Consider the following 26466-nt stretch of genomic DNA (forward strand, 5'->3'; position numbering starts at 1 on the left):
ATCATTTTCACAAACCCATGAAGAAAAAATAAACAAATGGATTGGTGAATATAATTGCATTAGAGCATTCGATCTTCTCCCCATACATTATCTAACTATGTAGCTTTGTGGCTGAAACATTCACAGGGTTTCGTTCTGTATCTTCTTGTCATTTTCATATTTTCATCCTATATCATCTTGTCAGTTTCATACGTGCCGTCTCCATTCAACTGTCCTGTCAATCCCACATCTTATATATCAAAATGAAATGATAAACGATTTTATTATTGTGAGATACTTAGCCTGGTTCTATTCTTCCACTTTAAAATCTCCAGAGAAATGTTATCCATCTGAAAGGAAGTGACTTGGATTTCACCAACATATACTTCAAAAAGGGGTTAATTTTTGTTGTTTTTATATGTTACTGTTGTGATAATACTCTGGAATTCTGCACTAATTTTACTTTTACTGCAGAACACAGTCTCACACCACCAGTTATTACTTAAGGCAAAATGCATGTCCACAATGGAGGGTTTGAATACTTTGGGGTGGAATTTTAAAGAAAATAATGTCACTATATTGAGGTCTGTGATTCCATCATGGTAATTTTTTTTTTACTATCATTTTATTTTTTAAGCAAAGTTAAACCACCTCCACAAATTTCACCCAGCAAATCGATGGGCGGAGAATTTTGTGTGGCTGCAGTGTTCGGGACATCCAGATCGTGGTTTGCAAATAATGCAGGTCTGAAAAGAGAAAAAGGTATGGAGCTTACTGAAGCTTAAACTTGCCACTTGTAATTTTTGTTTCTTGAGGGAAATTTGTAGTGGTTCTTCTTGAATAATCTTGAACCCCGTATTCTCTGAACCCATTTTTCCATTCAGTTAGCATGTCTCTCCTCAACTACTCAAGCCTCATTAAGGAGAAAGGCTATCCTCTCACTATAAATGTGAAATAAATTGCCCATCTGAATATTTGTATTTTGTTTTGCTGGAGACAATCTACCAGTGTCCTCAACATTGTTAATGCCATACCATTCTACATTTTTACATTTTTGACAAGCTAATTCCATGCCATTGCCTCTCAGGTGTGGGGAAGAAAACCCTGTTATCCCTACTTTAGAGACAAGGAGCTTGAGATCAACGAGTTTGAATATCTTAGCTAAAAGCACCAGTTAGGAAGTGATGGTATCCGAGTTTTAATCCAGGTTTTCTAAAGCTCCATCTTGACTTTAAAAAACAAACAGACAAAAAACCACCACCAACAACTTTGCCATATTATAAGTTAAAAGATAAAAACAGGCTCCTGCTCAGAAATGAGTCATCTTTTTTTTTTTTAAAGATTTATTTATTTATTTGAGAGAGAGCACGTGCAAAAGCGAGGGGAGAGGCAGAGGGAGCGGGAAAGAGAAAATCTCAAGCAGACTCCACACTGAGCACGGAGCCTGACATGGAGATCGATCCCATGACCCTGAGGTCATGACCTAAGCCAAAATCAAGGGTCAGACGCTCAACCCACTGAGCCACCCAGGCGCCCTTAAGAGTCATCTTTTATGGTAACCATTGCTCCTTTGAGTTTATAGAATTGTGTTTTTTTTTAAATCCCTGCTTTGATAGCCAAGATTAATACCTAAATTTTTTTTTTTTTTAAAGATTTTGTTCATTTACTTGACAGAGAGAGTGAGAGCGCACAAGCAGGGGGAGCGGCAGAGGGAGAGAGAGAAGCAGGCCTCCCGCCGAGCAGGGAGCCCGATGCGGGGCTCGATCCCAGGACCCCGGGATCATGACCCGAGCTGAAGGCAGACACTTAATGACTGAGCCACCCAGGCGTCCCAATACCTAAAATTTTTATGTAATTACTGCTTTAGTATGTTACTCCTTATTTTTTGTGTGCAGAGGAATGCCTGCATTCGTGAACCGGGTATTTAAATCTGAATGTTAAGATTGTGCCCTTATTATTTCAGCACTATTAAAGTAGGTCACAAACTGAGTTGTTAGTGAGGCACTTCTCTGCCCAGCTCCACAGGCTGTATTGTTCTTGGCAAAATGGCCCTGCTTTACGCTCAGTACTGGCAGTCAGACATCAGCCCTCTCCCTAGTTATCGCCTTTCTGTGACCCTTTCCTTGGAAATAGGATCTCAGGCACAGCAGGTTCCTTGTCTAAGTGGGAGAGGATACAGTAAAGTATGCAAGCCTTCCATTTTCTTATCCCATCTCTATTTTTTTGTTACCTCTTTAGTTTTAATGATGCTATCAAAGTGACTTTTTGTTACTAGTTAAAACCCTCTGTGAAGCTCAATTTCAAATGCTTCTCCCTTCTGTTCTAATTACCCTTTTAACTTACTACTCCTTTATGTCCCGCTGACTGGTCGTTAGCCATTTTCTCAAATCAGCTGTAATTGATTCCTCTGGCATGGAGATAAGGTGACCCACCCAGCATTCATGAGTGATTTTATATGCTCCTAGGTTTACTGTAAAACCCAAGATACAGGACTAAACCTGTTTTAGTAGTGAGGACATGTGTACTTCCTTATAAAGTCATTTGATTAGATCCATATTCAGCACCTGACCTTAAAGTATGATTGGTCTTCGTTTACGTAGAGGCCCGTGATTCATGGAGAAGAGAGAAGAAAGAGGATTTGGGGGAGGAGGATGTGCGTGTTTTTCATTTATTTGTTTTAATCCAGATTTTAAAAAACAAAGTTTGGGATGCCTGGGTAGCTCAGTTAGTTAAGTGTCTGACTCCTGATTTTGGCTCCGGTCATGATCTCAGGGTCATGAGATCGAGCCCTGTGCCGGGATCCTTGCTCAGCTGGGAGTCAGCCAGAGATTCTTTCCTTCCCTCTCCCTCTGCCCCTCCCCCTCTCAAATAAATCAATCTTTAAAAAAAAATAAAGTTTTCTGAGAGAAAGTAGAGAAGTTAAGCTGATGTAAGCACCAGGGAGCCTCTCGTGCGGTTGAATTGGTACCTCCCATGTAACTACATCTTAGTCCATACGATGTTCCTTTCCAGTCAGTCCTTCCCTGTCCCACCTGCTATCATTCATTTTTTTGTAATGGGGAACAAATTATATGGCAGAAAAATACAAAAGGCTGTGAAATATTGTTTCACTGTATTAGAATTTTGAGGATATTTTCATCATTTTTGAAATAAATTGCTTAAGATTTAAACATAGTTTGATAGCACAGAGATTCTCATATTCATTAGCGTCCACTTCTAAGAAGCAACCTTGAGGCAGGGAGCAGGCACCATGTGAAACATTTCCTGCTGTATTTTCTCTCTCCTTTTATGCCATTATCCCACAACCAGGATCTGTTTCTCTGTTTGCAGATCAGTCCAAACAAGTTGTAGTTGAGTCTCTCTACATTATCAGTTGCTATGGGACCTTAGTGGAGCACATGATGGAGCCACGGCCGCTCAGCACTGCCCCCAAGATTAGTGATGACACCCCACTGGAAGTGATGACCTCACCTCGAGCCAGCTGGACTCTGGTTAGGTAGGACCTCCTTCCATTGTTTTTGGCAGCTTTACTGAAGTGTAAAATATTGAAAATGTACAATTTGATCAAGTTTGACATCTGTATACAGCTGTGAAACCATCACTGTGATTAACATTACAAGTATATCCATCACCCCCAAATGTTTTCTTGTGCCTCTTTGTAGTCTCTCCCTCCTGCCCTTCTTTATCCCTGCCTCACCCACTGAGCCCCAGGCAACCACTGCTCTGTCATTAGAGATCAGTTTATAGTTTCTAGAATTTTATATAAATGGAATCATAGTGTGTGTGCTCTTTTTTTTGTCTTGCTTCTTTCCACCCAGCAAAATTATTTTGATTCATCCCTGTTACTGCATGTATCAGTAATTCCTTTTTTGAGATATAATTTACATGTAATACAGTTCACCCATCTAAAGTGAATTTTCGGTAGGTTGTATACCCATCACCACACTCATTTTCATCACCCTCAAAAGAAACTCTATACACATCAGCAGTCTCTCTCCATTTTCACCAAACCCTTCAGCCCCAGGTGACCATAATTTACTTTCTGTCTCTTTGGATCTGATCTGCCTACTGTGGACATTCTGTATGAATGGAATCATACAAAATATGACCTTTTGCATCTGATTTTCTTCAGTTAACATAATGTTTTCAAGGTCCATCCATATTGTAACATGTATCAGAAGTTCATTCCTTTTTATGGCCAAATAATAGTCCACTGCATGGATATACCATGTTTTGTGTCCATTTGTTTATTCATTTTGTTTATCCATCAGTAGATGACAGTTCCACTTTTTAGCTGTCATGAATTATGCTGCTAACAGCATTCATGTACAAATTTTTGTGTGATCATGTTTTCAGTTGTCTTTGCCTTATGCCTCCTTTTGAATTACCTTGTCCTTGCATCTTTGTATTACATTTTCCAGAACTTGGGGTTTTTTCCTATCCACATATAGAGCTTTAGTGCTTCCTCTATTTCCAGTCTCATGTTCACTGAGAATAGAGAGTACATTGGAATAGCCATTAAGGGGATTGGAAAGGAATATAAATTGATTGGAAGGTTTCCCCAAGATATAATGGCTAAACACTGTAGAAGTGTTTATTAAGAATCAGAGTCCTTCTCAAAAGTACATGATCATTAGAATCTTTATAAGCAAGTATCAAGAGAGAGAAATAAAATCTGGAATACAACCTGTTCAACACAAGTGTACAGAAGAGGCAGAGAAAAATTCATCCTGACAAGTATGGAAGGAAACAGACAGAAATGGATATGAAAATGATCCCTCTCCTTTTGACATTTTAAAATATTCTTATATTGATTTTTGGAGGCTCCAGCATTCTTTACTACTACTTTACTGGCCTAGATTGATCTGATCAATATCTTATTTATCAAGCTATTTAGGAACAGGCAGATCTAATTAAAATTACTGCACCATCATTGTTGAAATAAATGGCTTATTTTGGAGCTCACATTCTAATTAGTTCTGTAATAAGTCAGCCATTAATTTACTTTCTGTCTCTTTGGATCTGAAAAAAACCCACCGTGTGGGTTTTTTTAAAAGCACTTTTACCTGCTTTATTTTATTTTAAAATATACACATATTCTGAGAGTAGTGAGCTCCAACAGTTGTCCGAAATTCGGTAAAATTAGAGCTACTTAGTTGTGACATTGAATTCCACACTTCCTCTCTGTCCAGTGCTTTGAATGTCTTATCTATCCTATTGGAAGGTCTTCTGCTATTAAACTAGTATCAGCTGTATGTAATTGTATGACTCACTGCCACCTTTTTTTTATTCTTTTTAATCAGATGGCCTTGTATTTCAGGTTTCAGCACTTCTAACAAATTCACTTTAATGATTACAAAGATAGTGTGAGTTTATATCAGTGTCTATAAGTGGTGACAGTGATGGTGATTTACATCGCATCTATTAAGCTTAAATATTAATATTCTTCTGCCGTTTCCTTAGAACTCCTCAATGGAATGAATTGCAACCACCATTTAATGCAAACCACCCTCTGCTCCTCGCTGCAGATGCAGTCCAGTATTATCAGTTCCTGCTTGCTGGCCGTAAGTATTTCGCATTGTTTTTTTACCGTCTGTACAGTGTTTTGAGATTTCATCTTAAAATGCTCACTTTTAATGCAGCCATGCATATTACCAAGGGTCCACAGGCCATAGGCCATAAAAATCAGATCGAGGCAAGTAAGATACTTAATACAAATGTAAACCATAAGCCTTCGTACACATTAAGTGTGCCTCTGGCTTTTCATATTCCTTGGCCATGAGATATACTCCTGCAGTTATACAAGTTCATGGGGGTATATCTTGTGGTCTCAAAAGTTTTTTTTTTTAAAAATGAGGATACTAGGATATATTAAACTTCATAAAACTTGTTCTGTTTCTGACATAAAAAAATAAACACGTTTCACTGTGAAAAGTATCAGTAGGTTTTTCTTTCTGTAGATTTTATTGGGAACAATGAAGTAATGATTGCAACTCTGTTGGGTATTTGTTTACTTTCATATCTAAGCCCTAACATTTATAGAAATTGATCCACATTCTTTTTTCACTTGAGGAGAACATGTACATTGAGCTAGAAACAGCTTATTTTGTAGGGGAGGCATGGAAAGACAATATTTATTATCCAGTTTATGGTCATAGAATTAAAAATTCTTTACAATTATAATTTAATTTTGTAGGATTGACTGGATCCTTAATTTAACTTGATGGCTATGAGTGCTGTATGTTTTTAAGAAACTTCCTAAAAATCAACACTGACATGCTTTTAATGGAGTTATGTTGTATAGAACTTACTATCTTTCCTGGCTGTTTTATGCAGCATGAAGTGAAATAGTTCTAAAACTATTTTATTTTATTTTTATAATGTGTTATGTATTATACTGGAAACAGAAAATTTACCGACTTTGCTCGAAATTTCTGAAGCTCCATAATTATAACTCATAGTTGGCAGTCTTGCTCTCTTATAAAATTGAATTCACTGATTCTTCCCAGCATGGATTTACTGAGTGACTTCTATGTGTCAGGCACCTGTGATTTAAACATGAATAGCATGTTGCTTCTGTGCTCAGTGAATTCACTAATTCAGGAGACAGGCGTTAAAAAAAAAGTAAAATAAAATGAGATGGGTATATCAGTGAACTATGAGTGCAGAACTTCAGTTGCCAAAGCCCCCCCAGAGGGGTATATGTAAGTGTTTTTGGGCTCAAGAAGCAGAGTCCGTAGATGTTGTCAGGTTCTAGATTATTGAAGCATATATGTAGTTCTTATCATTTGAATTAGAAAAAAATGACACTTCTATAAAATCAAATTTAAATCATAAGAACATTTTCCCCCTACCTCTCAACAGGGGTGAAAATAACTAGTTGTTGAATGAAGTAGAGTTGACTTAGAATTAATCTTGGTTTGCTTTGTTTCATTATTTTGATATTTTGTTATTTATTGTGTCCAGTAGGCAAACAGATATGTAGGACAAAGATAGGGGCAAAAATCAAATGCAGCTCTTTCCCTTAATTTTTGTGTTCCGGCAAATTAAGCTGATTGACGTTACTTGATTTTAGCAGCTCTAAACACCTCTGTCCAGTTCTCAGAATTACAGAGATCCCAGGTGCACAGTTTAAGAACCACCACTGTAGGCAGTAGCAAGCTGCCAAATGTTTTCAAGCATTGGAGTGACACCGTCAGAACCGCATTTTAGAAAGATCGCTCCGGCAGTATTGTAATGGGAGATTCAGAGGAGGGGAGGGGTGCGGAGGCTTGGTGATCCTGGAGCAAGATGAGTGAGAGGGCTTTAATTAAGTCTGTATTACAGAGAAGACAGGACAAACTTGTGAGATGTTGCAGAGTTGGAATAGAAAAGAATTAGAGATAATTTGAAAGAAAGGAGTCATTGATGATCCTATGGTTTCTAATTAAAATATATCGTATGAATGCATTTCATGTTAGACCATTCCAGATGGACTACCACTGGGACAAGGATAGAAAGGCCTGAGTTCCAGTTCCAAACCACCTCTCAATAATTTGATAAATATAAAATATTAATAACAATACTTGCTCTTATAAAGGTGGTGTTATGGTGAATGAAGGGATGCTAAAGCGCTGTAAAAATTGTAGAACACCCAAACTAATAATACACTATATGGTAACTAACTTGAATTTAAATTAAAAAAAAAAAAAAAGGAAAAAGAAAAAAAAAAAAAAACCCTGTGCAACAGTTTAAGCATCATTCTGTATCTTTTCTCAAAAGTACTGGTTTTCATATAATAGACTTCAGGGACTTAATAATGGAATGCCTATTCTGACTATGTGATTCTGGTCATGTTGTAAAATCTGCTATATAAGTGATGGATGTAATTAATTTGTTTTCTCTTACTTTGTGAAATGTCACTGATATAATTTAATAGGTTTAAAAAAAAAACCTAAGCAATAGGTAATTCTGTAATAATTATTATATTACTTCTTTACATTGATGGCAGAGACACAGAATTAGCCTGATTTTTAAGTCCCCCGTTTCCTTAGATAAAGAAAGACGATTTGATTGGAAGTCCTGGACATGTGTATATTACAGGACTGAAGTGATTAAATATGCAAAAGATGGACATCTGCGTCAGAGGAGTAAAAGCCTGAAATACAATTGGTAAAAGCAATGCCGGAGCCAGTTTAGAGAGAATGTCTTTACCTGCCCATCTGTTCAGTCCTTTATGCAAGTTAGAGCCTCGTTAAGAAAAAAAAAGAAGACATTCTTATTACCCTCTTGCTTTCTCTCCACTTCCTCTTACTGAAACCATTTGAAAAGCTGTTGTGACCTCTTAAAACACAAGTATACCATACCTGATGCTGGGAAGTTTTTTGTTTTACTTAACCATATTGAAAATCCCCTCTTATTTCTCAACTTGAAGAGTTGATAAATATATTTTTTCAGATACAGCCATTTGGAGTAAAACTCTAATGCAAACTTCTCAGATGTTGCCAGCATTTTCACTGGTGGTGTGTTTTGGATCTGTGGACCAAATGAAGTGGACTTGTACAAACTCCGGAAATTATAATAATAGTAGACAAAGCATGATGTAAATGGAGATGGGAAAGAGACTGTCTCAGGGAAAAGAGAGTAGGAGAGCAGGATGTTTAGCAAGGAATCCCCACTCCCCTTCCAGTCCTGTAATCATAATAAATACACTGCTAGTTGATAAACAAAGTTCTGCATATGTGGCAAAAGGGTAACTGGTGGGGGAGGGGAAGAGAAACCTGCCTGAAACGCTAAAGACTTCTCACCTAATTTTAAAGTGAAAACTCCAAAATGTTGTGTTCTTTTTTTTTTAATTTTAATTTTTAATTTCTTAGAGAGAGTGTGGGGTGGGGCAGGGAAGGGGCAGCGGGAGAGTGAGAGAGAAAAATCTTTTTTTTTTTTGAGAGAGAAAATCTTAAGCAGGCTCCGCACCTAGCAGGGAGACCCATGCAGGGCTATGATCTCATGACCCTGAGATGGCAACCTGAGCCGAAATCAAGAGTAGGACGCTCAACCAACTGAGCCACCCAGGTGCCCCAAATTTTGTGTTCTTAACTGTCATCACATTTCCCACCTCTATTAATTGAATGGGAATGATACAAAATTAAGGCATTTTGGTCTATCAGAAATTGACTCATACTGGAATGTTCCTTACACGATGGAGGCCGAGGTGTCTCCTTTGTTATTAGGTTGAACCATAGAAATTGCCATTTTGAGTAAGTAAAACAGGAGTCAAATATCAGCAAATTCATATGGTTTAATTGAGTAGATTGATTAAATGTGCAAAGTGAATGTACAAATGGTAATCTAATCTTGCTTTATAGCACAGTAAAGGTAAAAATCAAGAATCTAATATCAGAAAAATGTTTTGCTTTGGTCATAAGAAATCTCAGGAATAGTTTATAAAAAGACTGCAGCAGAGGAGATTTGTAATTTTTGTGTTAACACCATTTTTTCTCCTATGAAAAAAATTCCATACTGTAATTACCTTTTCTAAAATAGGCACTTTATTTCAGTGTATTACTTTGCCGAAAACAAAGATAAACATTAGGAGAGACTAACAAATATCATCTAGCTTTGAATATGATCCCAAAATAGACAACTTTTTCTTTTGTCTGCTTCAGAGCTTCCCAAATTGTAAATTAAAGATAGGGCTTACTGAGTTGACTTGGCAAAGTTTTATTTAGGGGAGAAATAATGTTTCCTCCTTTTCTTCCAGGTAATTTGGCAGCAGCAGTATTTTTAAGTTGCTGACATTAACTAGCTTTGTTGGGGGTGGAGAGGTCAGACTTTGAACTTCTGAGGTAATCCCTGGGTATGTGAGAAGTTCCTCCCTAAGCTCCTTGAGTTTTCTTTGTTAAATGGTAACAAGAGATCATTCAACAGAAACATAGCTTTGATATACAATAGAAAGGTGATCAGGATCCATAGAACCTCTCTGTTTTACTGGGGATATAACTGTTTTCCTCTACCTTTAAAAGCATTATAGGAAAGGTGGGGAGAACCTTTGACACCATATGGAAAAGAATGAAAAACACAGAAGATGGGCGCCTGGGTGGCTCAGTCGTTAAGCGTCTGCCTTCGGCTCAGGTCATGATCCCAGGGTCCTGGGATCGAGTCTCACATCGGGCTCCCTCCTCGAGGGGAAGCCTGCTTCTCCCTCTCCCACTCCCACTGCTTGTGTTCCTGCTCTCGCTATCTCTGTCTCTGTCAAATAAATAAATAAAATCTTTAAAAAAAAAAAAAAGAAAAACACAGAAGATGGTTAAAACATAATATGTTTCACACAGGGGCGCCTGGGTGGCTCAGTCGTTAAGCGTCTGCCTTCAGCTCAGGTCATGATCCCAGGGTCCTGGGATCGAGTCCCGCATTGGGCTCCCTGCTCAGCGGGAAGCCTGCTTCTCCCTCTCTCACTCCCCCTGCTTGTGTTCCCTCTCTCGCTGTGCCTCTCTCTGTCAAATAAATAAATAAAATCTTAAAAAAAAAAATATGTTTCACACATGTACATTTCAGTGGATTTAAAATTTTTTTTGTGTGTGAAAATAATATTCTTTATTGGGTATTTCTTGAGGCTCCATTTGAGATTGACCATTCTGCCTGAAACAACAACAAAAACCAGAATACGTAAAACAACCGTTTTCAAGTACCTGGACACCAGGGAATGAGAGGCAGTGATTCCTGGGAGATGGGAAACAAATGAGGCAAGCCTTACAACTGCCTCCATTTATTGCCTTGAAAGAGTTTGGGGACTGTGCTGCAGTTGGGGGGAGGGTGCAAGTGGAGTACAGAGGAGACGGAGCAGAGAGTCCAGTAAGACCAAGGAAGAGCACCTATCAGCAAACTCTTATGAACTATTATTGTAAATAAAGTTTTACTCCAACAGCCATACCATTTCATTTCTATGTTGTCTATAGCCACTTTAAAATATATATATATAATATATATATAATTTATATGTATAATTTATATATATATAAATTATAACCCCAGATTTGAGTCATCATGACCCACAAAGCCCTATTTACTATTTGTTAACTCCTAACCTAGAATTTGCTGGATACGCCATCAGAGAGAAGGGATCTGCTCAGAATGTGAACTCTGAAGATCTGCAGAGGGTCCTCCTTTAGTATTCAACACAGTACTGGTGGTTGTAGGAAAATGCCCGAAGCCAAGGAAGCAACCATTAGAGAGTCCTAGAGGGCATAGAGCCTAGAGCCCACACAGGGTCTGGAACAGTGACTCTACAACAGTTATTGTAACTGTATTTTGTATATTTGAAAAGTTAAGCGGAGATATGGGAAATTTTAAAGATTCAGATCAAAGTTCTGGATAAGAAAGCCTAAATATGAAAGCTGCACTGGGTAAGATTGAGGATAAATTAGAAATTTCAGAAGAAAATATTAGTGAACTCAAGGATAGACGAAGAGAAATTATCCTAAATGAAACACAGAAAAAACCAGTATTTTAAATAGCTTCACTGAGCTGTGGCATAACCTATACTTGAAATTAGAGTCCCTGAAGGAGGGGTGGTGTGACAAGAGAAATGGCCAAAAAATGTCCAAATCTGATACAAGCTATAAACTCACAGATCCACGAAGGTCAATAAGTCTCAAGCACAAGAAACTTGAAGAAAACCATACCAAAGTACATTGTAATCAAATTGCTCAAAATCATTTAAAAAGAGGAAAATCTTAAAATTAAAAGCAGCCAGAGGGGAAAAAAGACATTATATACCAAGGCAAAAATGATAAGAATGACAGATTTAAGTACTGAAAGGAAGCACCTGTTAACCTAGAATCCTAGGCCCTTCCCCCCATCTTTCAAAATGAGAGAACATTTTTCTCAGATATACAAAATATTTAAAAAAATGATCAGCAATAGACATGTTCTATATGGCATGTTAAAGGAAGTCCTTCAAACAGAAGAAAAATGATACTAGTTGGAAAGAAGTGAAGAACACTGAAAATGGTTAAAATATACAATATGGGGGTTAAAATATACAATAATAAAAAATCAAAGATTGTCAATATGTGGGTTTTGGTAATGATTTATGTCTCTTTAAAAGTTACTGTTTGGGTATCTGGGTGGTGCAGTCCGTTGAGCATCTGACTTTCGGTTTCGGTTCAGGTCATGCTCTCAGGGTCGTGGGATTGAGCCCCACATTGGGCTCAATGCTGGCTGTGGAGCCTGCTTAAGATTCTCTCCCTCTCCTTCTGCCCCTCCCCAGCATGATCTCTCTAAATACATACATACATACATACATACATACATACATACACACATACATACATACATACATAAAATTTACTGCTAAAACAAAAATAGTATCCATGTATTGAAGTCTTTAAAATACACATATAAATGTATATACACATGCATATATGTATATATTGTGTGTGTGTGTGTGTGTGTGTGTATAATGCATGACAATAGTAGCATTAAGGCCAGGAGTATGGGAAATGGAACTATTGTAAGGTTTTTAGAATGTATGTGAGTGGTATAACATCACTTGAAGGTAAACTGTGATGTGTATAATGAAATGTATGTGATGTATGTAATGAAACCAAAACAATCTACACCAAGAAAGGAAATAAAAGGGAAGCAAATAAGCAAGATGATGTAACCCTGAGCATATCAGTACTCATATTAGTTATAAATGGTCCAGACATCCTAATAAAAAATCAAAGATTGTCAAATTGGATAAAAAATAAGCCTCAACTATATTGCTGCTTAGGAGAAACATACTTTAAACCCTGAGTTACTACATTAATATCAGACTACATGGACTACTCTACCCAACAACAGTAGGATACACATTCTTTTCAAGTGCACAGCAAACAGTGACAAGGATAGGCCATCTTCTGGGCCATCAAATAAGTCTCAATAAATTGAAAAGCTTTCAAGTCATACGAAGTATATATTCTCTGACCACAATGGAATTAAATAAGAAATGAATAACAGATCTCTGGAAAATCCACAAATATTTGGAAACTAAACAACATACTTCTAAATAATACGTGGTTCACAGAGGAAATCAAAGGGAAATAAGAAATTATTTTGAACTGAATGAAAATGACAACAGAACAGATCCATATCTTAGAATACTATTCAGGGGGTAAAAAAAGTGGTTTGAAGTATAAATACATGGCGACAGATTGGATGAATCTCGAGGACATTATGCCAAGTGAAAAGGCCAATCTCAAAAGTTTGCTTACTACAAATCTTAAAAGCACCAAGAGAAGAAAGGATTCCATTTATATAATATTCTCAAAATGACAAAATTATAGAGATGAATAACAGATTAGTGTTGACCAGGGCTTAGAGACAGAATGGAAGGGAAGGTGTTGGATGTGACTATAAAGGGTTAGGTAGATCCTTGTGGTGATGACACAGTTCTGTATCTTGATTGTAGTAGAGGTTCCACAAATAAACTTGTGGCAAAATTGGATAGAACTTTATACAAACACACAAACAACACACACCCTCACACAAAATGAGTGTATGTAAAACTGTATATATAAAACTGGTGCGGGGCGCCTGGGTGGCTCAGTTGGTTAAGCGACTGCCTTCGGCTCAGGTCATGATCCTGGAGTCCCGGGATCGAGTCCCACATCAGGCTCCCTGCTCAGCAGGGAGTCTGCTTCTCCCTCTGACCCTCCCCCCTCTCATGCTCTCTGTCTCTCATTCTTTCTTTTAAAAATAAAATCTTTAAAAAAAAAAAAAACTGGTGAATAAAGTCTGTGGATTGTACCAATGGTGATTTCCTGGTTTTGAAACTAGGTGAAAGCTATATAAGACTACACTGTACTATTTTGCAACTTCTCATGAATCTATAATCATTTCAAAATAAAAACTTTAAAGAAAAATAGAAAAATATGTGGAATGGCACTACCTCAGTATTCAAGAGCAATTTTATAGGACTAAATAATGCCTAATGTTGTGAAAGATAAAGTTCTGAAAGCAATGACCTCAGCTTCCACATTCAGAAGCTAGAAAAGGGAGAGCAAATTAAAGCAAAAGAAAGGACATGATAGAGATCAGAGTAGAAATCAGCAAAATAGAAAACATATAAACAATAGAAAAAACAAATAATATAGAAAAACAGAAAAAAAAATCAATTAAACCATAGTGTCATGGGGTGGTTTTCTTCTGTTGTGATTTGTGGGAGGCTTGGATTTGTGGATTTATAGTTTCCTGAAATTTGAACATTTTTATGCAGTTATATGTTCAAATATTTTTTTCTGTCACTCCCCTTCTCTCTTTTTGTGACTCCAATTATATGTATGTTGACCACCTGATATTTTCCCAGCTTACTAAATTTTTATTCAATTTTTAAAATTCTTCTTTTCTCTCTGATTTTGTATAATTTGTATTTCTACATATTTAAATACATCAAGTCTTCTTCTCTGCCTAATATGCTGTTAATTTTATTCAAAATGTTTTTTCATTTCAGATATCATATTTTTCATGTCTAGAAGTCCCATTTGGATCTTTTTTATGTCTTTCATTTCTTTCCTTATCATGTACGTGTTTGAACATATGGAACATTTATTTTATAATAGCTGTTTTAGAATCCCTATGCTCTAATTACTTTTACCACTGTGTGTTTCTTGGAGGTTTTTCTATTGATTGATTTTTCTCCTACGTCTGGGTTGTGTTTTCCTGCTTCTTTATATCCCTAATGATTTTTGATAGGATGCTGGGCATTTTCAGTTTCATGTTGTTAAGTGGTGGATTGTTCTTTATTCTTAGGATGCATTCATATTACTTGGAATAAATTTGATTCTTTCCATGCTTATTCTTAAGCCTTATTATGGAGGGTTCAAAATATCCTTTTGCTTAGGCCTAATTTAGTTATTTTAGGAGATAATGTAAATCTAGTCTCTCTTATGTGGCCAGTACTGGAAATGTAGGATCATAATTATTTTTTAAACCTCAGATGCTTAAATCCTATGTATTATCTTAGGCTTGCATTATACCAGTTCCGCAGTTTTATTTTTGGCTCTTTTTACTTTTGTCTGTAACATAAATACAAATAAGAAACATACATGTGAGTGTCTATAACACATTGTGATACATGCTGTGTTAATAGCTTGAATTAATTGGTATAGAAATTCAAAGAAGGAAGAAGTTAATTATTAGGATGGAGAGAAGTGGCTGAGGAGGTTGCACCTATGGGGATTTGGGACTGTGTGAGGTGACTAAAGAAAAGCGAGGAGGAAAGGGTGACTGGCTTGGGCAATAGGTTATGCCATTCATTGCAACATTAATGGAACTATGTTGCCTCGAGTAGGACAGAGAATTGGTAATTGCAGTGTGGGTTCTATTTTGGTGCATGTTATGTATCCTGGTAGTACTGTTCAGTAGGCTTTTAGAAATAACCACCAAACTTCCATGTGTGTTTACAGATTTCAGCTCCCTTCTGAGATTTTTTTGGTATGTAATAATAGTAATTCAAGCACACTTTCTATGAAATAATCTTATCCCAGAGAGAGTATAGAAAGAAGTGATGAGGCTCCATTATGATACCCTAGACAGCATGACATGTAAGGAGGCAGTATTCATCACTCTAAAAGCTCCAACCAGAACCTTACTTTAAAGTGTTAGTATTGCTTTGACAAAAATCTTGGTTTATATTATCCTGAAGAGAACTAAGTCAGTTCTGAGTTTCTTTTGAATAGCTGGGCTCTCAATTGGTATATCTGCTTTTAAAAAATGTTACTGCTTTACTAATCTCTTGGACTTCACTAGCACTTTAATTTTAGTCTTTATACATAATGAAGTAGATAGTAACTAAAGCTGGTATTGAGATTTATCTTACATACCGAAGTATGAAAATCACAAGTCAACAGTACACTTAAGATTGGATTCTAGAGATCTTGATTCCTAACTAAATTTTGTACTGCCGTCCTACCAGCTATAATCATAAGAAGAGAAATGGCAAATATTTTCCTTGTAATATAAAGTCACACTTTGGAGTTTAGAATGAAGTATTTGAGGATATTTTATTATTCTTTTGTTTTATTGGTTTTACAGTGAACGTATTGGTACAAAAAGGAAAAAAAATCATTGGTCTTATCTACCATGGTCATTGTCAGTGCCCCGGAAAAGCAATTAAATATGCAGCACTTTTCTGAGCTGCTCTCTTTCGAATGTCACATTAGATTTAACTTAACATCCTGGATTGCATCGCTATTGTGGTATGTACCAAGTATGATGGAGGTACTCAACAATATTTCCTTGCATTGTCCATAATAAATATTTGCCCAAGAGTGGGTAGGGTGGAAGGGGAAAAAAGAAATGTTTTTCTCTTGTAGAGGAAACTTGTAATGTAGGACTTATTTAAAGAGTATTTATAGTCCATTGTTGGCCCTTGGGTGTGTCATACTGCTCTGTCCAGGTCTGAATATCTGAGGTAGTTAAGAAACAACTTCAGATTGACTTGTATTTGTTGATTTCTCTTATTTATACTTAATTTTATCAACTGACATGTCCATCCATAGCGAGGTAATTTTAGTGAAATGAATGGTGTTTTTCTTTAAGAGACTAAAAGTTTAAGACCTCCTAACCCTGAATTTAGCTGTATATGTGTTGTATAACTTGGGGAACATTATGAAATTAAATACCTTTTCTTCAGTGAAAAGCTGTTGAATAGTTAAATGAAAGTACCATCGGCAATCTACAAACTTTATAAATGATGGATTGAAAGGTTTGGATTAGACTACCCTTTTCCCTCCTTCCTTTTTGTGTCTGTGGGAGACATACTTCTTATTGATACCCAAATCTGTATGTGGATTTTCACATCTATGGAATAGTTCATTGGGTTTTTCTGTCATTGCTGATTTATTGTTGAGATGTTTCAACATCAGAAGTCCTTTCTGTTACACTCTAATGACCTGTTTGCTCCATTGTGAAGTAAATCTTGGCATTTCTGTCATTTGCTTTAGCATGTACCATTTGGGAAAAAAAACAGTCCACCTTCCTGTCTTAATTGTCCTTAAAATTGAAAAGAACCAAAAGGAAAGTTTTTATAAAGGGCTGTTTTATATTTTTAAATGTCCTTCTTTATTTTACAAAATTGTAAATGATATTAGTATCTTCATGTTCTTTAGGTTGTTTTATGAGTTGCTTTTTTTCAGGTACAGGTGGGAGTACACATTCTTTTCCACCGATACTGGTACTGTTTCTTAGCATCGGATTGGCAGATTTGACTAGGATAGGACATGGATTCTGATAGGTTAAAGAAAAATAATCTAGAGGTCATAAAGCCACTAATCTATGTGTACCTCTGCTTCTGATGTCATTTATTCTATCCCACCTGAGTTGAAGGTTCATATATTCAGATACTGATATCCCTGAATGTGCATTTGTCACTTGGGTAGCGAGGGAGTGGGGACATCTGATTGCCCTTTTCTTCAAAAATAGGGAGCTAGAGCAGAGTGATCTGTGTCTGCTTACCTGTGATAATGGAATGGGTTGATATTGGCAGGAGCTTGCGGTTTGATGTGCCATCGCTTCCATCAGTGAGGTTCATTGCTAACAAATGACTGAATGGGACTTCAGGGGGAGTGCTACAGCCGTCTGCTCTGCTAGTGGTAACAGGGGTGCTGGCGCCATTTCAGGGTCGCTATTTGTATCTGTCTATCAGGTTAGAATACAGTTGTTTCTCTCAGTTTCAGCCTTCTCTATAGAATTTCTGTCAATTGTTTGACTCCATTAAGTGTGGAGAGGACATAAAAGCCTGAATGACCAACCCACCAGGGGCTACAGATAGACCCTTTCTTTGTCCATACTCAGAGCACTGCATTAGGTCTCATTATCCATTTATAATAAGTGACCTTTGCCCCCTGGGTCATTGAAAAATATTCAGTGTGCTTTTCTGACACATAGGGCACCTTTCTCAGCAGACACATGAAACAATGGGACGTCTGGTAGTCTGGAGGCCTAGTACACATTGCAGGTTTTAAAATACACAGCCTTGTACCAAATCACTTCGGCAATTTTTTTTTTCTTTGCTCCTGCATGGCTCATAAATGGGCTGAGGAGAGTCTGATGCCTGGAAGATGAGTATAGTGTTTCTTTTCTTTCTTATTAATTAAAAAAAATTTTTTTGCCATGTTTTTCAGTTTTTTTTCTAGAAAGGGTTTGCCTTCATCTCTGCTTTTGTATTTTCTGTTGGAGAAATGTAGAGATTTGGATGTAGTGCGTAGATAGGGCCATCATCTTTGGGAAGCGTTTGCCAGATATGCCCAGGTGCTGTGGGGGTTATCTGTGACATGTTAAAAACCTGTCTTCTAGTTCTCTGCTCTCCCCAAACTGGTAGTGGTGAAATCTCCCTGTGAAAAGTTTGGGTGGGGCACCTGGGTGGTTCAGTCAGTTAAGCGTCCTTTGATTTCGGCTCAGGTCATGATCTCAGGGTTGTGAGATTAAGCTCCACATTGGGCTCTGTGCTGGGTGTGGAGCCTGCTTAAGATTCTCTCTCTCCTCCATCTTCCCCTCACCACCCCATGCTCACTGGCTTGCTCTCTCTCTAAAAAGGGAGGAAGGGGGGGGTGCCTGAGTGGCTCAGTTGTTAAGCGTCTGCCTTCGGCTCAGGTCACGATCCCAGGGTCCTGGGATCGAGCCCTGCGTCTGGCTCCCTGCTCCGCTGGAAGCCTGTTTCTCCCTCTCCCACTCGCCCTGCTTGTGTTCCTGCTGTTGCTCTCTCTGTCTGTCAAATAAATAAATAAAATCTTTAAAAAAAAAAAAAGGGAGGAAGGAAGGAAGCAAGGAAGGTAGGTAGGAAAAAGAAAAGTTTGGGAAAAGATTTGACCTTTCTTGGCCATTATAGTCCAGATTTCTTCTGTGATATGAACTTGGACCCCCTACCAGAAAGCCTGGCACATCTGTTTGTTCTCTCTCTAGCTCCTGGAGTGTAGATAGACCTGGAAAAAGATGGAGATAGCATAGTGATGAGTGGATGAAATATATTTACAAAGCAAGAAAACTGTTCTGTCCAGAGCTTCACACTGCGTAAAGTGAAGGTCAGCCTTCCAAGAAGCTTGACTACCAGTAACTAACTGTCTGGCCTTAGTACAGTGTCTATGTTAAGTACTGGTAGGAGTATTTGCCTGAAGAATGTTGGGATAGGAAAAAACAAAGGATTGAGAGTACTTCCTTTGCAATCCATATGAAGAAGCTTTTAGAATCGTGGAAAATGTTTATGGAAATATTTTTTAAGTTTAAAATTCATACATTTCACTGGTAAAGCCTTGTTCCTCTCTTAGAAGTGTACTTACGTTGCATTTAGTGTCACATATATTGGTTTGCTGACTTTATTAAAAACATATGAGATACACAGGGATTCAGAGAAACCCCGCTCATTACAAGGAATCAGCAGCCATGCTGTCCAGGGGAACCCAGCAAAATAGTTTTCCTGTTAAGTGATGTGCTATAGCATGCTCTCAGATATTGGGACATTGAGGTGTTATCTCCAAAGAATGACCTTTGAGTCCCAGGACAGAGTTTTCTTTCCAAACCAGTTATGGAAAACCACATAGGGTTGACCCTTGAACAGCATGGGTTTGGACTGCGTGGGTCTACTTATATGTGAATTTTTTATAGTACAGTACTGTAAACGTATTTTTTCTTCCTTCTGATTTTCTGAATAATATTTTATGTCTTCTAGCTTATTTTATTGTAAGAATACAGTATATAATACATATACAAAATACATGTTGACTGTTTATTGGTAAGCTTTCCGGTAGGCAATTAGTAGTAAGTTTGGGGGGAATCAAAAATTATACATGGATTTTTGACTGGGGGGGCTTTGGCACCCCTAACCCTCGTTTTGCTCAAGGGTCAACTGTAGTTGTCAGAACTCTCTCCATGACAAGAATTAATATATTAACTGGATTATAGCACCATTTGACAAATTGCTTACTAAATACATCAAAATTGATTGGACATTCTGTATTTGAATTGACAAATGGCTGCATTAAGAGAAGGAGGGAAATCCATTAATTATAGCTGCTCTCAACCATAGGAAATATAATCACATAAATATGGATTTTGTTAAAACAAAAAACTCTACTTTATGGTAGTGTTAACTTATGTGTGTATATACACTTCTTTGCCATTAATAGAGGGACTGCTCTTACCCACTGTCCTTTAACTGATACAAAAATAATAATAATTTCTGCTGTATTATAGGTTTCAGGCTGTACTGACTGCAAAATAGTTTTTAGTTATTATTCCAGAAAAGTGGAAAAAACCAGGCAAACTCTGTAGTTGAGCCTTTCTGCTCAGTTCTTCATTTTATCTCTATTTGTCCATCTTATGTGTGCATTCTCATTTATTTAAGTCAAAGCTTTACTTTTGCTTTGATGCTGTATAGGCTTTCTATCATCACTGAATTTCTCCTTTTTAGGAAAAAAATTTTCTCATGATCTGTCTTACTAAAGGTAACCACCCAGTGACCGAGGCATAAAGGAGGTGGGTGAATGCCATAGATTGTCTCTCTACAGTTAGAATCTGTTCTCCTTATTGTTGTCATATGACAGGAGGCTTTTTGCCATGTGATTTTGCGGAACTTGGTAGAGAGACGAGAAACACTGAATTGCCTTCATTGCTTTTATACCATCAGTTTCTTGCCTTTTCTACTATGCTTTCTTTGTATTTTATGACCACATGAAGAACATCAGAATCACTCTTATATGATGTCAAGTCTGGGTCAGAGCTGAGATTTATAAGGAGTATTTTGAAGCTAGTGGTGGTTTTTTTTGTGTGTGTGTGTTTTTTTTTTCCTCTTGGGCACTTTGCTGCCTTCCAGGCTATATTCCAGGTGCCAATGGTCCCTCCATGGTTATGTCAGTATACTTTTAAATATAAAACCAATTCAGTATTTTCTAAAATGAAGTCTTCTGATTCCTCAGGGATATTACAGAGAATGTAGAGCTGTGGCCCAAAGTACTTTCTTTGTTTCTGTCACTATATGTAAAGTTTCCTTGAATGTCTGTAACTTCCTTGTGCTGTGCACTTCGGGTCAACGTAACTTTTCTCCATTGTTTGATAGCTCTGTGTGATATCTCAGATCAGGATACATAGGTGTTTATTAAGATGATAAAAATGATTATATTAAATTAAGGAGACATGGAACACAAATCATGGAGACTCTGAATCAATGATATAGTTGGTATTTGGGGGTAAGCATCTTTCACATGTTTATATGAAAATTTTAATTTAAAATAATGAGCTCACTAGGTCAAGTCATGATGAATTGAGGCAGTTTATACTTCAGGTTAAGAACATGGTCTTTGGAGTTTGCAGTTCTAGATTCCATTTCTTACTAACTGCTAGCTGAATGATTTTGGGCAAATAACTTTACCTCCCTGGGCTTTTTAGTTTACCTGTCCTTACAGGATCGTTGTTAGATTAAATAAGATTATTCATCCAAAAATCTTCACATATTATCTTGGATAGAATAAAAACTCACTAAAGATAGCTGTTAGTTGTAGTTGGTGTTAATAGAAATGGTATCCTTGTTCTCTCTGGATGTCTTTCTTGCCTCTCTCAATTCCAAGTGCTTTATGACTAAGATACTACCAGATGGCACAGTTAAAGATGCTTTGTTGTTAACAAACAACAGTGAAGATAAAACATTTGTGCTCGATCATATCTCTTCTGTTCTTAAATGGTCATCTGGGTAAGTGTGGCTCTGTCCTAACGTGTGCATTTTCAAAGCTATAGAAAGACATTTTACTTAGCAATTCTAATTTATTGATGCAAATTGAAAATTTCTTTTAGACCTGTTTGTTTTGAGTATCTTCATTCCCTTAGTAATTTTATAGGGAGTGAAATTTTTCTTGGTTTTCACTGCATTCTAAAAGACTTTACCCCAGAAGTCCTTTGTGATAGTTGCCTTAAGACTCTGAAACTTTTACTTAAAAATGTAAGACTCTCAACCTTAAGATTTCTAAAATGCCAGAAGAACATTTGATTTTCTGAAAGATTATCATTGGAATCACTGTTCACTATTCCAGTAAACCTTTCATTTTTTTACTTCATGTTCTTTGAGGTTTATAATAAGCATGTATTCATATAATATTAATCAGGTGATTTTCAAAAAACTTTTTTTGAGAAAGATGAAGAAGGAGAAGGGAAGGAGGGAAAAAGGAAGGCAGGAAAAGAAAGAAGGAAGGGAAAGAACAGAGGAAGGAGGGACAGCCTATTTCATTTTGTCATTGAGAATAGAAATTAAATGTTATCCAGTAAATCACAGCTAAAGGAATTAACATGAATGATTCTCACACATACAATGCTATGTGAAAACAACATAGTTCTGAATACTTCACACATCTCATACCCTAGCCAAGAATAGAATCAAGATGACTCTGAGTCAGTCTGCAGATCAAGAAATGTCTGCCCAGTTTTTTTTCAAACCTTCACACAGCAGTCTTTAAAAAAATTTAGTTATAGAAATGTTCAAGCATACACAGAAAGACAGTGGCCAGTATAACAAATCTGCCTATTACCTAGCTTCAACAATTAACAACACTGTCCCTCTCTTGTCTCTTCTATTCCTTTAAAATCTTTTAAGATTTTATTTTATTTTTTAAAAATATTTATTTGAGAGAGAGAGAGATTGTGCACAAGTGGGGGGTGGAGAGGGGCAAAAGGAGAGGGAGAAACAGACTCTCCATGGAGCAGGGAGCCTGACACAGAGCTCGATCCCAGCACCCTGGGATCGTGACCCGAGCCGAAGGCAGACACTTAACCAACTGAGCCACCAGGTGCCCCTAAAGATTTTATTTTGAAATAATCTCTATACCAATGTGGGGCTCAAACTCACAACCCCAAGATCAGGAGTCACACACTGTACTGACTGAGCCAGGTTGGTGCCCCAAAATCTTTTTTTTTTAATGTGTGGCAGATAAAGTCTTATGAGACCCCTATTGTACCTTTTTACCTACAAATACTTTAGTATGTATCTAATGATAAGGACTTAAAAAAAAAAAAAACTTAACTACTACGCCATTACATATTATGGAGTTTACACCATGGCAATGATTTATGGAGGTAACTCTTTCCAGTAGTTTTACACTGTGGAGAAGTAGAGGGGAGAGCAAACTTTTGAAACTGTTCTCTTGCATTTGGAAAGAGAGAAAACCCTGTGGTGGTTGTGGGCTAGTATTCTTTGTCTCATTCTTTCTCCTATCTCCTTGGTTCTGTGAATTTTCTGATTTATTTAGAGGTAAAAATTTGAACTTGTAGTTTCTCTATTGCGTGGAACACATTGTTGGATCCTTAATGATTGGGAAGACTTTTATTATATTAAGTATAGGTTGCAAACGTTAATGTCTTCCATGTCTAAAAGCTTTTAACTCTCCATGCCAAGAGAACTTTACCTCTTTTGCTTAGGCAAGAGAAAATCTGTACTTAATTCTTCCTGCTGTATAATGATCTGGACTTATCTAATATGTAACTAGATATTAAATAAGTGAAGCAGGGAAGAAGCTGCATTAATTCTTTACAAAAAAATGATATTTGTTCTCTGATTGCTGTGGCTAGGCTTCTAGTACTATGTTGAATAGCAGTGGTGATAGTGGACATCCCTGCCGTGTTCCTGACCTTAGGGGGAAAGCTCTCAGTTTTTCCCCATTGAGTATGATATTCGCTGTGGGTTTTTCATAGATGGCTTTTATGATATTGAGATATGTATCCTCTATCCCCATACTCTGAAGAGTTTTAATCAAGAAAGGATGCTGTACTTTGTCAAATGCTTTTTCTGCAACTATTGAGAGGATCATATGGTTCTTGTTCTTTGTTTTATGAATGTATTGTATCACATTGATTGATTTGTGGATGTTGAACCAACTTGCAGCCCAGGAGTAAATCCCACTTGGTCGTGGTGAATAATCCTTTTAATATACTGTTGGATCCTATTGGCTAGTATTTTGGTGAGAATTTTTGCATCCATGTTCATCAGGGATATTGGTCTGTAATTCTCCTTTTTGATGGGGTCTTTGGCTGATTTTGGGATCAAAGTAATGCTGGCCTCATAAAATGAGTTTGGAAGTTTTCCTTCTATTTCTATTTTTTGGAACAGTTTCAGAAGAATAGGTATTGATTCTTCTTTGAATGTTTGGTAGAATTCCCCTTGGAAGCCATATGGCCCTGGACTCTGGTTTGTTGGGAGATTTTTGATTACTGCTTTAATTTCCTTACTGGCTATAGGTCTGTTCAGGTTTTCTATTTCTTCCTGGTTCAGTTTTGGTAGTTGATACACCTCTAGGAATGCATTCATTTCTTCTAGATTATCTAACTTGCTGGCATATAGTTGCTCATAATATGTTCTTATAATTGTTTGTATTTCTTTGGTGTTGGTTGTGATTTCTCCTCTTTCATTCATGATTTTATTTATTTGGGTCCTTTCTCTTTTCTTTTTGATAAGTCTGGCCAGGGGTTTATCAATCTTGTTAATTCTTTCAAAGAACCAGCTCCTAGTTTCGTTGATCTGTTGTACTGTTCTTTTGGTTTTTATTTCATTGATTTCTGCTCTGATCTTTATTATTTCTCTTCTTCTGCTGGGTTTAGGCTTTATTTGCTGTTCTTTCTCCAGCTCCTTTAGGTATAGGTTTAGGTTATATATTTGAGACCTTTCTTGTTTCTTGAGAAAGGCTTGTCTTGCTATATAGTTTCCTCTTAGGACTGCCTTTGCTGCATCCCAAAGATTTTGAACAGTTGTGTTTTCATTTTCATTTGTTTCCATGAATTTTAATTCTTCTTTAATTTCCTGGTTGACTCATTCATTCTTTAGTAGGATGCTCTTTAGCCTCCGTGTATTTGAGTCCTTGCCAACTTTCCTCTTGTGATTGAGTTCTAGTTTCAAAGCACTGTGGTCCAAAAATATGCAGGGAATGATCCCAATCTTTTGGTACCGGTTGAGACCTGATTTGTGACCTAGGATGTGATCTATTCTGGAGAATGTTCCATGGGCACTAGAGAAGAATGTGTATTCTGTTGCTTTGGGATGGAATGTTCTGAATATATCTGTGAAGTCCATCTGGTCCAGTGTGTCATTTAAAGTCTTTATTTCCTTGTTGATCTTTTGCTTAGATGAACTGTCCATTTCAGTGAGGGGGGGTGTTAAAGTCCCCTACTATTATTGTATTATTGTCAATGTGTTTCTTTGCTTTTGTTGTTAATTGGCTTATACAATTGGCTGCTCCCATGTTAGGGGCATAGATATTTACAATTGTTAGATCTTCTTGTTGGATAGACCCTTTAAGTATGATATAGTGCCCTTCCTCGTCTCTTATTATAGTCTTTGGTTTAAAATCTAATTTGTCTGGGGCGCCTGGGTGGCTCAGTTGGTTAAGCGACTGCCTTCGGCTCAGGTCATGATCCTGGAGTCCCGGGATCAAGTCCTGCATCGGGCTCCCCGCTCAGTGGGGAGTCTGCTTCTCCCTCTGACCCTCCTCCCTCTAATGCTCTCTGTCTCTCATTCTCTCTCTCTCAAATAAATAAATAAAATCTTAAAAAAAATTTTTTAAAAAAAGTCTAATTTGTCTGATATAAGGATTGCCACCCCAGCTTTCTTATGGTGTCCATTAGCATGGTAAATGGTTTTCCACCCCCTCTCTTCCAATCTGGAGGTGTCTTTGGGTCTAAAATGAGTCTCTTGCAGGCAGCATATACAACAAAAATAAATAAAAGGCATCCAAATTGGCAAAGAAGAAGTCAAACTCTCACTCTTTGCAGATGATATGATACTTTATGTGGAAAACCCAAAAGACTCCACCCCAAAACTGCTAGAACTCATACAGGAATTCAGTCAAGTGGCAGGATATAAAATCAATGCACAGAAGTCAGTGGCATTCCTATACACCAACAACAAGACAGAAGAAAGAGAAATTAAGAAGTCGATCCCATTTACAATTGCACCCAAAACCATAAGATACCTAGGCATAAATCTAACCAAAGAGGCAAAGGATCTGTACTCAGAAAACTATAAAATACTCATGAAAGAAATTGAGGAAGACACAAAGAAATGGAAAAACGTTCCATGCTCATGGATTGGAAGAACAAATATCGTGAAGATGTCAATGCTACCTAGAGCAATCTACACATTCAGTGCAATCCCCATCAAAATCCATCCACTTTTTTCAAAGAAATGGAACAAATCATCCTAAAATTTGTATGGAACCAGAAAAGACCCCGCACAGCCAGAGGAATGTTGAAAAAGAAAAGCAAAGCCGGTGGCATCACAATTCCGGATTTCCAGCTCTATTACAAAGCTGTCATCATCAAGATAGTATGGTACTGGCACAAAAGCAGACACATAGATCAATGGAACAGAATAGAGAGCCCAGAAATGGACCCTCAGCTCTATGGTCAACCAATCTTCAACAAAGCGGGAAAGAATGTCCAATGGAACAAAGACAGTCTCTTCAACAAATGGTGTTGGGAAAATTGGACAGCCACATC

The 26466-nt window shown here is 37.2% G+C and overlaps 1 protein-coding gene across 10 annotated transcripts in view; it reads left to right on the forward strand.

Annotated features, from left to right (window-relative positions):
• BCAS3 (BCAS3 microtubule associated cell migration factor) overlaps positions 1-26466 on the forward strand; it is a 598224-nt gene that overhangs the window by 288918 nt on the left and 282840 nt on the right. For all 10 annotated transcript variants that reach the window (XM_035026671.1, XM_035026672.1, XM_035026670.1 and 7 more), the window contains 3 exons: positions 617-741; positions 3310-3475; positions 5443-5543. In XM_035026671.1, the coding sequence (XP_034882562.1) occupies positions 617-741; positions 3310-3475; positions 5443-5543 (392 nt within the window). The remainder of the gene's footprint in view (positions 1-616; positions 742-3309; positions 3476-5442; positions 5544-26466) is intronic.

Source organism: Mirounga leonina, unplaced genomic scaffold (assembly GCF_011800145.1).
Source record: "Mirounga leonina isolate KUSES-001 unplaced genomic scaffold, KU_Mleo_1.0 Mir_200, whole genome shotgun sequence".
NCBI classification, from domain to species: domain Eukaryota; kingdom Metazoa; phylum Chordata; class Mammalia; order Carnivora; family Phocidae; genus Mirounga; species Mirounga leonina.